This window comes from Lathamus discolor, chromosome 5 (genome assembly GCF_037157495.1).
Source record: "Lathamus discolor isolate bLatDis1 chromosome 5, bLatDis1.hap1, whole genome shotgun sequence".
Taxonomy (NCBI): Eukaryota; Metazoa; Chordata; class Aves; order Psittaciformes; family Psittacidae; genus Lathamus; species Lathamus discolor.
Window position 1 is genome coordinate 92,607,750 of NC_088888.1, and position 14,878 is coordinate 92,622,627.

Here is a 14,878-nt window from a genome sequence, read left to right on the forward strand (position 1 = left end):
AACAGATCTATCATGAGAATAGTTGTGGCAACATGAAATGTCATCATGCTTAACTTTAAAGCACTTAAGTTTAGATGACTAAGTTCCTCAAGTGAATAAATTCCCCATTGGTAATATATATACGTCTAGAAACCTGGGACTCACTATAGCAAGCATGCTGACTATAGTGTATCTACGATAAGAAATATGAAGTACCATGAAAAGAATTTTTACAAAATCACTTCTTGTTGACATCTGCATCTACTTCCAAGTCTCACTTAGGCACCATCTTGAAGAAACGACACATAATCCAAAACCACACTTTCCAATGAAAGTAAAAAATCATGCCTGTAGCATGGATGGCTGTTATTGTTCTCTGTTTTGATATGGGCATTGTGATACTGTTCTCTGCATTTTCTTAATAACTGAGGTTGAAATAATTGTCAAAAAATGGAAGGCCCTTTCTTTTCTTTTTTGCTCTTTTTCTTTTGTTTGTTTTGGTTTGGGGCTTTGGGGTTTGTTTGGTTTTTTTGGATCCAAATCAATCTGTACAGCTCCAAATCTGATTCCGCTAGAGCAGCCCTTTAATAACGTGTCATGGTTTAAACCCAGATAGCAACGAAGTACCACGCAGCCGCTTGCTTGTTCCCACCCACCCTTACCCTAGCGGGATGGGTAGGAGAATCAGGAAAAGGTAAAACCCATGGGATAAGAATAGCTTAATAACTGAAAGAAAATAAAATATAATATTAGAAACAGCAATATAAATATGTTATTATTATTATTAATAATAATAATAGTAGGAAAACGAGAGGAATAAACACCAGTAAAAGCAAGTGGTGCATAACACAATTGCTCATGACATGCTGACTGATACCAGACAGACCCGAGAAGTGATTGGTGCCTTTCAGGTGACTCCCCCTAGTTTACATACTGGGCATGATGTGCTGTGGTATGGAATACCCCTTTGGCTAGTCTGGGTCAGGTGTCCTGCCTCTGCTTCCTCCTGGCCTCTTGTGCCCCTCCTCACTGGCAGAGCATGAGACTGAAAAGTCCTTGATCATGGTAAATGCTACTTAGCAACAGCTAAAACATTGGTGTGCCATCAGCATTCAACAAGTATTCTCAGACTAAAGCCAAAACACAGCACTGTGCCAGTTACTAGGAAAAAAATTAACTCTATCCCAGCCTAAACCAGGCTATCAGCAAACTAACTTTTCTCTTCCTTTCTCTGTTCTCTGTGAAAACTGCACACTCTTTTCCTTCCACAGGCCTGGCTTCAACAGCCAGGACAGAAGGCAGCTTCTTCCTTTGCCTGTCATCCTTTTGGTATGGCTCTGGCTTTGGAATTAACATTATGCTCAGGCCCACTTAGGCTGATGAAGAAACCACTGCTTCCTGAGGTGGTATTTCCATTGCCGTCCAGGATGCACCACTGTCATTTTTTTTCCAGGAAAGGGGATGTGGCTGCTATACTGTCTATAGAGACCAGTGCTGTCCCTGCATGTTAGGGTGAGCAGAGGATGCCTCCTGTGCCTACTGGATCAGAGGATGCCAGTATAAGTACCTGCGGTCTGCAAATCTCAAAGGTTCTGGCATGTAGAAAGCAATCAGCAGCACAGCTTAGCTAAGCAGCAGCACCTCTGGGCATAACATAAATAGGTTTTCTATAGCTGCCATAGTGTAAAAGGAATGAAATTCTATTCCTGATTACACAAGAGAACAGTGCAATCCACAGAATATATAAAAGGAAAAAACAAAACAAATCAAAACAAAACAACCCCCAAAACAAAAACCAACAACAAATTGCTCCTAGCACATCTAAACCATGATAGTTCTGTTGCGGTTCTTCCTCAGCCATCCACTACATGTGATCTCAGTCTGACTGGCTGCTATAATCTTCAATGAACAATCAAAATTATAGTAGATAGAAAAAGCTAAGTGTTTTCTCTCTTTTATAGTTTTGCTTAAATGCCGCCATTTTAAATAAGCAGTTCCAACTTCAGTCAATGCCATTTTAACTGTTCAGCGCTTCCGCCTACATCCTTTTGATAACATAATATGAAGTTAACACAGTACTCAGAATTTATTTGCATTCTTTTGAAAATGGTATTTGGTCTATAACTGTGACTCAGTTTCTCAGTCCATCTTTCCCTGTGATCTCTTTAAGGCTCACAAGCTAAGCAAAGCCAGGCCATGTCAGTTCTGAGTATGTCAGTATTCCTAACAAACATCTAGGTGCTGCAGAGCACCTAGACTGTAATATGGCTCGGAAAGTAGTACACTTGCCTTGCAAGGAGCACTGAAACAAACTCACCATTGTGTAAGGGACAGAAGACTGTAAAGCTGACAATACCCTACGTCATATGGAATTAAAAAGAAGAGCTAAGTGTCTGTTTTAAGAACTAGAAATGTTAATTCCAAAGCCCTGATGACAATAAAGTCATGCAACTACATTATGTCAGAATTATTCCCACATTTTCAGACAGCTAAACAATGCTATTTTGTTTTCCACTTCCCATCTCAAACTCCTATGCACTATAAATATAAAAAGATGCTATGACCAGTCTTGTGAGTCAGTGTGTTGTTGTGAATGTATTACAGCATCATAAGCAGTAAGACCTTCAGTGTCATTTGAAATCAAATACTTAACATCACAAAAAGGACTGAGGCTACTGCACTAATATTTGTGAAATGTTTTAAAATAAACAGTTGAAAATGCTTTCTGAGCATGAAATAGAGTTACCACAGTAAATTGGCTGCTAAGTAGCTAATCCATCTTGTTGGGACTTCGCATCTTCTACTTCCTTTCACAAAGAATGGGATATCTAGAGAATTCTCTGAGAAACATTTCAAAATCTGTTTTATTGTTTGGTGGCTAGTAACATGCAAACATCTATAAGACTCATGAGACAATACTCATCATATATGTCATGATACATGACATATCCTCTTATTTGAGATGACCGTTTGCTTGTCTCCTTCTCCTGAAGTAGGTTTGAATAGTTATTAAGTACCAACAAACCATTAGTCCTTATTGATCATCCTAGAAGAAACCATGCCCAAATAAGATCTACATTAAACAGTGTTTCAATAATTCTAGCACATTATTCTTACTGACCATACAAATACTCAGTAACAAGAAAACACTTGCTAATCTTTGTATAAATCAACTTTTAATATAAGAAGGATGGTCTAAAGCAAAAGCACTGGAGATTCAGAGGCATGACTCAACTTCTGGCTGTGACGCAAATTACTTGTGTGGAAAGAGCGAGTCACGAACTGCTAGTTTACCAAGGGAGCAAATGCATTACAGCTCTCAGTTTCTATGCATAGCTGCACAGGGAAATTCTAACCGAGTTTCAGTTAGAATTTCCCAAGTGAGCCGATATACCCAAGTGAGGTATATCTGCTCCTCTTCTAATACCTAGGCACTTGACACACAACAGAATTTAGACACTGTAATCTAGACTAAAGGAAGGTATTTTCTGTAGTGGGGGATTTCCACTCTTGGAATTAATCACCCGAAGCTGCCTTTTTTCATGCAGAAACAGAGATTAACAGTCTTTTGACTAGGAAGAATCACAAACCCAGAATTAGCCATTAGCTAATCTAGAATATATAGAAATGTGTGAGAAATTTGTGTTTAATATCCTCTATTGCCAGGGGTAACTGAAACTTAATTTTGCATCTCTCAAAAGACTGCTTGCTCATGAAGTTTTATACTAATCTGGGCTGAGAGTGCCCACTTCTCTAATACTTCATGCAAAACAATACATTTACATTTCCTTTGCTATTGGTGAAGGATTCATTCCACGCCTCTCTAAAATTAGTGTTTGTCTTCTATATGAAGTGCGAATGCTGAAACTGGAAATAAGAGTTCTTTTCTCTCTTTGTGAATGCTCAAAGTTGCAAACAATATCCTTCCTTATTCCTTTTGAATATATTATTGTCCATAAAATATGAACAGATCAACAAAAGTGAATACAAACATCCTAACACCTTAGCTTCTTCATAGTCAATGGAAGTTCCCAGAAGACAGGAGAAACATGTTCTAATTCTTGTTAACAAAGACTAAAGTAGTGGGTGAGTGCCATGCTTTGCATAGATCACAAGCTAGATGACTTGCTACACTGAAACAAGCCAATAAGAGATTAGAGATGTAATTAGTATGATACAGGTATTCAGGTGCCCAAAAACATGTTTCCTGGCAGAACATTAGAAATTTGACCAAGCTTAATGTTGAAAGTACATTTCTACTTTGACTCCAGAGCTAGACACAAAATAAGGGAGTGATGATGAGGGTCCACCCTTTGGGCTAGACGACTTAAAGCAGAAGTCGGATGCATGCCAGTTTTTAGCACTGGTCTTTTTTCTGAACACCTATTCCCCATTCACAAAGTATTGCTAAGATTTTCTCCTGGAGACACAGTGAGCATGAAAAAACATTAGCAGCTGCATATCATTGGTGAATTTCTTTCATGTGTATCAGTTGGACAGAAAGCATTTATCCACTACTTATTCATCCAGTTTAGTGGTCTGATCATTACTTTAAATAAAAATATTGATGGCACACCCAGGTAACTGAACTTGAAAAAGCTGTTTTTAATGGCAGGTATGGACATTAAAAGCCAATCATATCCTGTCCTGTCTCATTTGGCTTTAGAATATTACAAATTTTATCATAAATCATAGATTTAAGATAGAGGCATACTTCAATCACAGGAATATTCTGTCTGAGACATTATACCCCTTTTTCATTCTTCCATTCATACTTACAGTGTGGCACTGCTGGTTCTTGCAAATAATGAAAGGACATTAGGATCTGCAATCCCTTTTCCTGTCATCAGTAAGCTTCAAGAGTTTCTTGAGAAGATGATTCAGGTTAGTAGCCAGGAAACTAACTTGGTAGGTCCACTCATCTGTTTGAAGTTATCACCATTAAGTGTCCTAAGCTCTATAGCTCTGAGGATGTCTTCAGGAGCTATCTATCCCCTCGGCATTTGATTCTGTACTGTGAATATATTTATTTAGATTTATTATTGTCATCAAAGATGGCTCAGGAGTACCTCTCCTTCCCCTGTCCTGAGCTGACACCACTAGAAGCAGTACTTCATACCAACCACTAATAAGAAGTGATGTCTTTGAAAGGGCTGTCTCAATTTGTTGAATAACTTCAGTATAAGACTTGAAGACACATCAAAGAGAATTTTGTGAAAAAAACCCCAATCCACCAAACTAATTTATTTTCTGTTTGTTTTTCTCACATCTCTCCTTTTTTTGTGCTTAATTTCTCTCCTATTTCTACAACATATCTATGTGGATTTTTCTGCTAGCATGGTCTAATGATATAGGGTGTGCAGAAGGAAGATGGACCTTGGCTTCTGGTTCCTTCATATTTGAGTCGATTTCTTGTTTTCCTTCATATTCTTCCACTAGCCCAGGTAATACTTTTCAGTCTCTCATGCTCTGCCACTGAGGAGGGGCACAAGAAGCTGTGAGATAGCAGAGACAGGACACCTGACTCAAACTAGTCAAAGGGGAATTCCATACCCCTAATTAACTAACTAACTAACTAACTACCTCCATGTCATGCCCAGGCTATAAACTGGGCGGAATCACCCAAAAAGCACTGATCACCGCTTGGGCTGGGCTGGATGGTGAGCAATTGTCAGTGTCAGTGGGTGGTGAGCAATTGTACTGTGCATCACTTGGGTTTCTTGGGATTTATTCCTCTCTTTTTCCTATTATTATTAATAACAACATATTTCTGTTACTGTTTCTAGTATTATTATTATATTTTACTTTCTTTCAATCATTAAACTGTTCTTATCCTGTGGGTTTTACCTTCTTCCGATTGTTCTTCCCACCCCAGCGGGGCTCAGGGGGAGGAGTGAGCAAGAGGTTGAGTAGCGCTTAGTGACCGCTGCAGGTTAAACTGTGATACTGCATTATCACTAACATAAACAGATTTCTTAAATACTCACAGCCTTTTAAACCTCAGAATCAGCACTTTTTACAGAAATATAGAAATTATTCACAAATTATGAAATAGGAAAACTAGAGTTGACTCTAAATGTAAAATTCTCTTATCATAAGTCAGTTAATTTTGCTCTATCGTCCAGATAAAGGTTTTGAACCAAAAAGAACTGAAATGTAAGGTCACATCCTCTTCCTCTGACATCATCAATCATCTAACAGATCTTTATTTACCCGATAAGTATCAGAGAGAGCGCTTGGGCCTTGTGTTTATAATAATCCTCAAATATGCTTCTGTCTTTGCACCTTATGATGCCTGAAATTCTTTCTGTTTACAAGTGAAGAAACAGAGGCACAGGAAGATGAAATATCTTGCTTATCACATGCGAATCAACTCTGTAGATCCTCTTTTCTATTATGAAAAGCACAAATTATTCAACCCCAGATGATTTATTTCTCTCCTAAGAGAATACAATGTTCTTAGCACAGCCACCAGGCTACCAAATAGATTTCCCATAGGCAAAGGGAAAATGTGTATAGCTACTTCCAGGATCTTGTTGGGGAAATTATCTCCCCAGTATGGAGAGTTACTGGATGTTCTAGTTTTTTTCTTTTTCTTTTCTTTTTTTTTTTTAATTTTCTTTCCCATACTCTCCGCATGGTCTTCATTTATTTTGTGGCTGACAGCAACATCCCCACAGATCCTTCCACACAAAACACTGTGGGTGTAAGTGGACTGCTGCATGAGAAATATGCCCAGCACCTTTCATTTGAAGGAAACTGAAAACATCATTTCAGCAACATAGATGTCTAAGGACCCACTGCAAAAAGCATACCTCAAGTCTGTTCTTTCTTTTTGCTACACAGTTGTGCCAGCACTCTCCACACTCTTGCCTCAGATTTTCCCTTTTTTCCTCTCCGTTTATTAGGCTACTTCTGGCACATGCAGATCCCGCAACTTGCTGCCACTGAAATTGCTATTCCCAATCCAGATGGTGCAAGGAGGAATTGAACTGTGGTTTCTTTGTGTAGTCACCTCTAGACAATAGCCACTAGCAGAGCCACATGCCAATTGCTGGTGTATATTTGGTTGACGTTTCAGACTCAACTTTGCACCTTTCTAATCATTAATCAACAATCAGACAAAAGATATATTGCTGAATCCAGACAGCAGCCAATACAGGCCTCTAATACATTACGGATTCTCTGTCAGCACATTTATTTGTTGTTTGCAGTGTTCTGTTTGAAAATCCCCATGCTCTTTATTTTATTTATTTATTTAATTATTTCTCTTCAGCTGGATTTAACAAAGCAGTGAAGCTTCATTACTAATATTTTTTTACAAACCCTGAATAGTGGGTTACTTTATATAAAATGCATTTATAATATTATTCTTGTTATTCTTCATGTTTACCACAATTTACCAAAATCTGTAGCAAATATACTGTTAAATGAAACAGAATGTAATTGCACAGCCCGTGTCAGAGTATGTTTTTTTCTCACATACATATCTAGTGAATAATTTTATCATTATTTAACGCTATAATTAAGGTTAACTATCAGCTTAGAGAGAAATTAATATACATTTGTCTATACTTCCAGCATTCAGAGGGGTTTTTCACAGTACCATAAAAGCAAGCAGCAATAAGGACCTCACTGTTCTGTGCTTAGACTTTAACACAAATGCACCAGTGGACCTCAGGTTCTGCACAGCGTGCAACCATGCTCTGCTATCAAATTAATGTTAAAATATGTATGTCTTGGCTTCTGATTTATAATATCGTTGACAAATAGCAAAAGGGACAGGCACGCCATAAAGTTTATGGATGGAGTGATGGCATGCACAATGATGTCTCATAAAGAATAAAGGGGAAAAGTTATTTATTCTTGGGGTTTCAAGAACTAAAATACACATAGACTGGCTGCGTGCACAGAATTTTTCATAAATATCCCACAGTGCACCCTGTTGTACAGCAGCCATACATTAATTAGAGCATTCAGCAGACACTGCAATGTGTTACACTCACCCAAGTGAATCTTCATTTTTCACATGCAGGGCCTTACTAATTAAAATCAGCTTTGCAATTAAACGTGGAAAATTGTGTTAAACTTTCAAGCGTGGTTTAGGAAAAAAATTATTTATTTTTAGGGTATTTTATTTTGATGCAAATGAATTCTCCATCAAAGTGAGACCAGTAAAAGGGAGGTATGAGGGTTTCTCTTTTTTGTATTATAGATGCTCCTCTCAGTTGCAAGTTGCAATGCTCCACTATCTCTCTGCCAGTACCTGGCCCTGTTCCAATGCTTTTAGTGAGTGCTATCTGTCAAGGCATGAATAATACAGCCCCTAGGCTGTCGGCAGAATCCAAATGAGGCATACATCAGGAAGCAAACACTCGACTTTCGCTCCAGAACATGCTCCTGTGAAGACAGGCAATTATTCACCCACGGCTGCAGCCATGGCAATCAAACTGGTGGGTGAAAAGGTATATGAAATGAAAAAACCTGAATAAGAAATATGGCGCAACAAGCAACAGAAATTCAATAATTTTCTAATAAGACAGGTATCTGAGTATTTTAATTTCAAAGTTTGGGATCCTGAATTATTTCACTCACTTTGTTCAAAAATATAGGCAGCTAAACTACAGTATATAATGCCAATACAGTACAAGGTTATGTGGGGATTTTCCTCATCAAAACAGCAATGCTAAGCTCTAAGGTATTTATAAATTCAAATATATCTGTTGTATGAATTCACAAATCTCATGCTTAAAAATTAGAAGATGGTCAAAACAGTTCTATCTGCATAATGTAATAGAAACGGAGACAGCCTAGTAAAGCAACAAAGAATGGGCAGTATCAAGAAATTTGGTGGAAAATTAAAATACAATTTATTTTATAAGGTTTGGGACAATTCATGCATTATAGATCCAAACATCATGTTATGAACCCTCTTCATTTTTGACACTCACTTCCTTTTACAAGCCATTCTGTCAGTGATTAGTGAAAAAAAATCCCTTGCAAATGCAGTATGAGAACATGAAGAAAAGGCATGCAAAAGTCCTTGGTAGATTAAATGTTTAGTTTATTTAATCTGAATTCTTATTTTTAGCAATCAAATTGAAATCCATGATACAGTATCAGTATTTTAATTTTAAATCTGAAAAGTTTATAATTTGGCCTGAACAACTCATCCTTCACTGAAATTTGATGTGTATAGTTTCAGCTTAAGACTGTGTTTTGCTTTAATTTCTATACAATGGCTTTATCTGCTTCAGATATACATCCATATATATGGATTAAAGAACCCTACATTGATATACACAGTGCCATGCTACCAGCTTAAGATTCTTTTTAGGGCTTTTACTTGTTAGAATGTTTTTCATTCTGAAGTATGTAATATTTGCCAAGCAATTAATCCATTACAGAATGTAACTGTTTTTGTGACTTGAGAAAATAACGAACTATGATGTTAAGAAGCTTTTAAAATAGGCCATTCCATCTAATCAGTATTGCTTTAATGGAACCTAGTTATGATTTTCGTGATGTGTCTATATACCTATTTATATGGCAAACCATAGGCATCTATTTGGTTTATAATGTGTTTTTAAAAACATGATAACTGCATAGCAACACAGTTTTAATATTTCTGAAACTGTCATTCGCATCTACTCTGTAAATAACATAGGACAGTCTGTGCTCAGTTACTCTAGACTAACTATGTGATTTGCACCTGCACAACTTAGGCCAGAAACTGCACTCACTTTTACATTTATATTTGTATACATAGAATCTGAATCCTGTTGTCTTTAAAGTTGATTATTGAAACTGGCAAGGTTCCTACTAATAGCAGTGCAAGAACACTTGAATCTATGTTTTTCTTCAGATGCTTAGCTGACAGACATCCTGAAAACACAGTTATGGGAACACTCTCCTGGTATTCTTTGAGTAACTGCTGTATACCCAGATGGATTGTTCATGGCTAAAAGTATTCAAGGATCTGGACCAAGCTTATTGTTCAAAATTAACTCACAGCTCTGAACATGTAAGAGTATTAGTCATTATTATGCTGGTATGCACAATGAACGTCAAGACCTACCAAATGAATACAATAAACAGGATAAATAAAATAAATCAGGAGCACAGCCCAGGGAGAGGCTCCAGTCCTCACTCCTAAGATTTGTATTCTTTTCTTGTTTCCACCACTATCTGAATGTGTCTATGGCTTTGTTTTGGTTTTGTTTTCAGATCTTTCACAGCCTTTTTTGAAATTTTTCTTTTCATTTTTTAGGTCCCAGTATTGCCAAGATACATGCATTTCTTTAACTGCTTGATCTGTGAGTAGCTCAGTTGGCCTCAGGTGCCTGGAAACGTAAACAGGTACTGCAGTCCTATCTTTGTAAACCCTAACACCTAGGCACAGCTAGGCACAGCACCAGAGGGTTCATGATAGCTTTGGGTTTCTAGGCATTACTAAAATACTAAAAAAACCCAAAACAAAAAAAAAACAAAAAAAAAACCCACAAAAAAACGAAAGAAGAAAAAAGAGATGAGTCTGCTCTGAAAAAAGTAGACACACCACCTAACTATGGCACTCAGGGCCAAACTCCAAACCGGGATGCTGATCTTTCTGAACCTTCTATGCAGTCACTGGAGAGAGGTGCTTTTGCCAAGTTAGAGATACAAGCATCCTGCCCTAAAGTGCCCTGCAGAGAAGCCCATCCATCTTAGATGTCTATTAGCATGCTCAAATAACAAGCTAAAATTAAGCAGCAAACTTAAGAGCTGGGAGCAAAGCACCACCTAACTCATGCAAGGTTTCACTTCAAACTAAGATTTGACACAAAGAAATATCCAAGAACATGGAAATGATAGAACAAGCTGTTACCAATGTCATCCATGCTAATACCAGTCTTGTGTTTTCATACTTCTTAAAGGAAACATGAATCACATATAAGGCCTTCTTGTTTCCCTAGCTAGCACTAACACTGCAGCTCTTTCATAATTAAAAATACAATTGGGGTACAAAACATATGATAAAACTCTCTTTAAAGTTCCACCTAATATTTTTTCAACAGAACAACAACTCATCCCCTGAATCTGTCTGAAAATTCAAAAGGATCTGTTTATTTCAGCTCAAGTTTAGCATAGTATCTGAACATGGCTTTCACTGTGACATTGGTATTACCAGGATAAAATTACAACGAGCCACACCTCCCCTCCCTGAAATTCCAGAGACTTATAAAATAAATATAAATCTGGAGAGCACTGACTACATCTACTGGAAGCAAATGCATTTCATTCCTAATAATGAGCTGATCTGGTATTGTGAATGGAAAGGTCTTAACCTCATTAAAATGCTCTGTAGGTCTAAACGGAATTGAGTTAGGCATCAGCTGAGATAAGCAATTCCCTGAACACATGAAATTTTTAAGACAGTCTGAATCCTTGGAAGAAATGTTGGATGGTCTTTCCCACCCAAATAGAAAAATAGAAAAGAGAAAAAGATACGTTCCTTCATATTCTTTCAAAAACTTAAATTTCCTAGGTATTAGTTGGCCTAGATAAAAGATTACTGCTTTTCTGGGAAATAAGTATGTACATTGTAAACCCCAACAAAGAACTTTGTGGTTTTAGGCAAAATAAGACATATATTGGTTAAATATATTTGGATTAGTGGATTGGCAATCAGTGTGACAAGAAAACATAAAACCCCCACAAATTCTTCAGTAGAAAAAAAAAAAAAAAGGAATTTTTGATGTATTTCCAATTTTTATTCTTTGCGCATCTGCCCAAAATTTCATTTAATTAGCAGCTCTGAGATTCAGTCTGTTCGTGTACTGACATACCAGAATCATGTCAAGAAAGCAAAATATGGAATTAACATCTCAAAACTGCATGTAATCTTCCCAAACCTCACATCTATTCCTTCCCGCTTCCCCCAAAGGGTGATTTTACACAAACACAGGCACGTAGATCAAAGTTAGATCAATTCAGAAGTCAGACTTTTTTTTAACCTAAAGATTTTTTTCAGTATGTTTCAAGATTTTTTGTATTAAAATCTGCATATAAATTCCATGAAGTGTAAAGAAATGAATGTAGTTAAAATCTTGTAACTAGAAAGGACATTACAGTCATGTCATTTAACTGTTGACTGTTTGTGAAATTTCCGAGGGAAAAGAAGGATTTGATACCATTTATTAATTACTGATAAGGCTTGTATTTACATGAAGAAAATGGACAAAAGAAAACTATGTTTTGAAATGAAAAGTCTCAAGTGAATTTAAGAACCACTTTGGTTACTTTTCCTAAATCAGTGTTCTGATCTAACCAAATCCTTCAAATAACCACAAAAAACATAACCACTTGTATGAGTGAGGAAAAAAAAAAGTAGGAAAAGAAATGTGAATATAATTAAGTTTTACATTGTTTATATGTAATTCAAAGGGATTTTTATATCAGGCATATCACTTTTCTCATTCTAATTTTGAAAGTATTTCCTGGAGTTGTCCTTAGGCTTCATTCAGTGATAAGAAAAAAGGCACAAGCAGACTGAGTGGCACTGAGTGGACTGACATGGCATGGTTTTCTGTCTTTTCCTATTTTGAATAAATGCTCTAACTACAAACATACGATTTCAATTTAATTCATAAAAAAACATATGCCCTCATTACAAAGCAGTTCATAAACACCACAAGTGCTTTAAAACCTGAAAAAGTCAAGAATTAAAAAAATCTTAACAGTTTCAGGAGAATTTAGCACTGGTTTGGTCGCCCTCTCCTCTCCCCCATTTAGAAGTGAGATGGCCAAAAGACCAGCCATTTTATCTCCTATAAGGGGCTGCTGTGCAAAATATGTCAAATGAAATGCACAGCATATGAGAAAAATTCATGTATTCTAGAACTGTTAAATTTTCAAAATATTGAACAAGAAATTCAGAGAAATGATTCAGGAAAGGAATGCTGCATAGACAGATGTACAACACTACTGAACATGGACATTGCAGACACAGAAATGTAAAGATTAAGTTGTAAATTAAGGTGAAGCACGCACAGTAGCACATGCTACCCTGATATATTAACAGGAAACAGCTAAAAACGTTTTCTTAACAGGAGATGTCCCCACATATCATGGTTTAGAAACTTAAGTAAAGGTATTCATAACTATAATATAACATTTGAACCCTAAAGTCTTATTATCACTGATTTGCCTTAGGCTTTGACCTTTGAGTCCAACCTAATCATTGAACTTAAAACGTGCAGGAGTTCATTCTCATTCAGTTATAAAATACATTAAATAACAGAAGTCACACTGGCACCAACATGTCAGTAGGGCCACATTTTAATTTGCAACACATGAACAAGAGAACTGTATTCAAAATTTGGGAGACAATGAGAACGTTTCCTCAGCAAAAACGTGAGTTAGATTTTGTATGACATTCAGAAATGTAAAAAAACCCTCAATTTGAATGGCTTCTAGAATGTTTAATTGCTATTTTTATCATTGTTTGGTTTATCAAGGTCATGCCAGCTAACTTGTTTACCAAATCACTTCACTAAATTATGAAAAATTACAGGTATTACCTTCTGTGCCTTGCATATTTGCCACTAACATGACCACTGCCATCACAGCCAGGCGTGGGACAGCTGCAAAAGAAGAGAATTAATTATATAGGTGCCAGTGTGCTGCAGAAAGATCATACTAAAAGCAGGCAGAAGGTATTACAGAGATGGAGGGCAACCAAGACAGAAAGACAAATCAAATAACTGAAGGGAAAAAAAAAATAAAAAGAGGGGATGCTTTTTATTAGCAAGTCTCGAGCGAATTAATTTCATCAGTGCAGCAGGGCATGAGCAAACCACCAATGAACTTGAAAGTGCATTATACCCATTAAAAGGCATGAATTTTCTAAATTGCTAATGGGGATAGATTTTACACTCAGAGCACTAACCTGAACAGCTCTTGTATGGCTGGTTCCACGGGAACTGCAGAGAGATGGAAAATATATAAAAATTTATCATCTATTACAAGTCCCCCTCTTCTGCAGAAAATTACCAGAAAGGTTGTGTAAAAGCAAGGGTCAGAATGAATCGTGCAAAGAGATTCTTGAGGATGAAGGTCACCCTGAGCAGGGGCCTTGAGTGATTTACTGAAGCAAGAGACGTACCTCGAACACCTTTGGAGCGTGTGCGATGGCGCTTCTCGTCTGCATCCACCTCCATCTGGGAATAGATTAGCAGGCAGTCAATGTTCTTATCCTGCATGCACAGACTATCAATGCACAGACTGATACAGTCTCTGACACAATTTATTGACACTATTTTAATTCCATTTTATTCTGTAAGGGAAAGTGCACCTTACAGGGGATTTTTACAATCTTTACATTTATTTAAAAGCAAAAAATGTGATAATTTCTGCTTTAATCAGTTCGTTTGCATGCCCTGCTTTCATACAAATTATATGCAACGAAGTGCTGGCTCTTCTTTTTGAAGGGATATTTCTGACATAAACCCCTGATTACTCCCGTATATTTTGAAACAATGATTCAATAGCTTTCTACACAATTTAAAACTGAAGTCAAGGGGTTGCACACCATAGGTCACTTTCTAAGCAAACACTTTGCAGTGGGAAAGAAAGGAAGGGATAATGACTGAAAAGGAGATAAAGGGTCATCATTAGAACTTCAAAGATTTCATTTTATTTAATACGATATTATGACCTTCGCCAACATGTTTCGTTGTTTGGATGAGTTTTTCAGGAATGTGTTCATTTGCTACACGTGGCTTAATCTTTATCTTCATTTTATAAACAGCATGCTTATCTGATGTAGCTTCCTAGGCAGTAATAAATATACAACAATCTTAAACATTTACCAGACAGGTGAAGGGCTGAAGATGAGACCATGGAAAGCATAAACACT

The 14,878-nt window shown here is 36.9% G+C and overlaps 1 protein-coding gene across 4 annotated transcripts in view; it reads right to left on the bottom strand.

Moving 5' to 3' along the window:
- MYT1L (myelin transcription factor 1 like) overlaps window positions 1–14,180 on the bottom strand; it is a 129,846-nt gene extending 115,666 nt beyond the window's left edge. For all 4 annotated transcript variants that reach the window (XM_065679185.1, XM_065679186.1, XM_065679184.1 and 1 more), the window contains exons 1-3: window positions 14,126–14,180; window positions 13,910–13,943; window positions 13,542–13,604 (exon numbers count right to left, since the gene is read on the bottom strand). In XM_065679185.1, coding sequence (XP_065535257.1) covers window positions 13,542–13,604; window positions 13,910–13,943; window positions 14,126–14,180 — 152 coding nt within the window. The remainder of the gene's footprint in view (window positions 1–13,541; window positions 13,605–13,909; window positions 13,944–14,125) is intronic.
- Window positions 14,181–14,878: the final 698 nt, after the last annotated feature.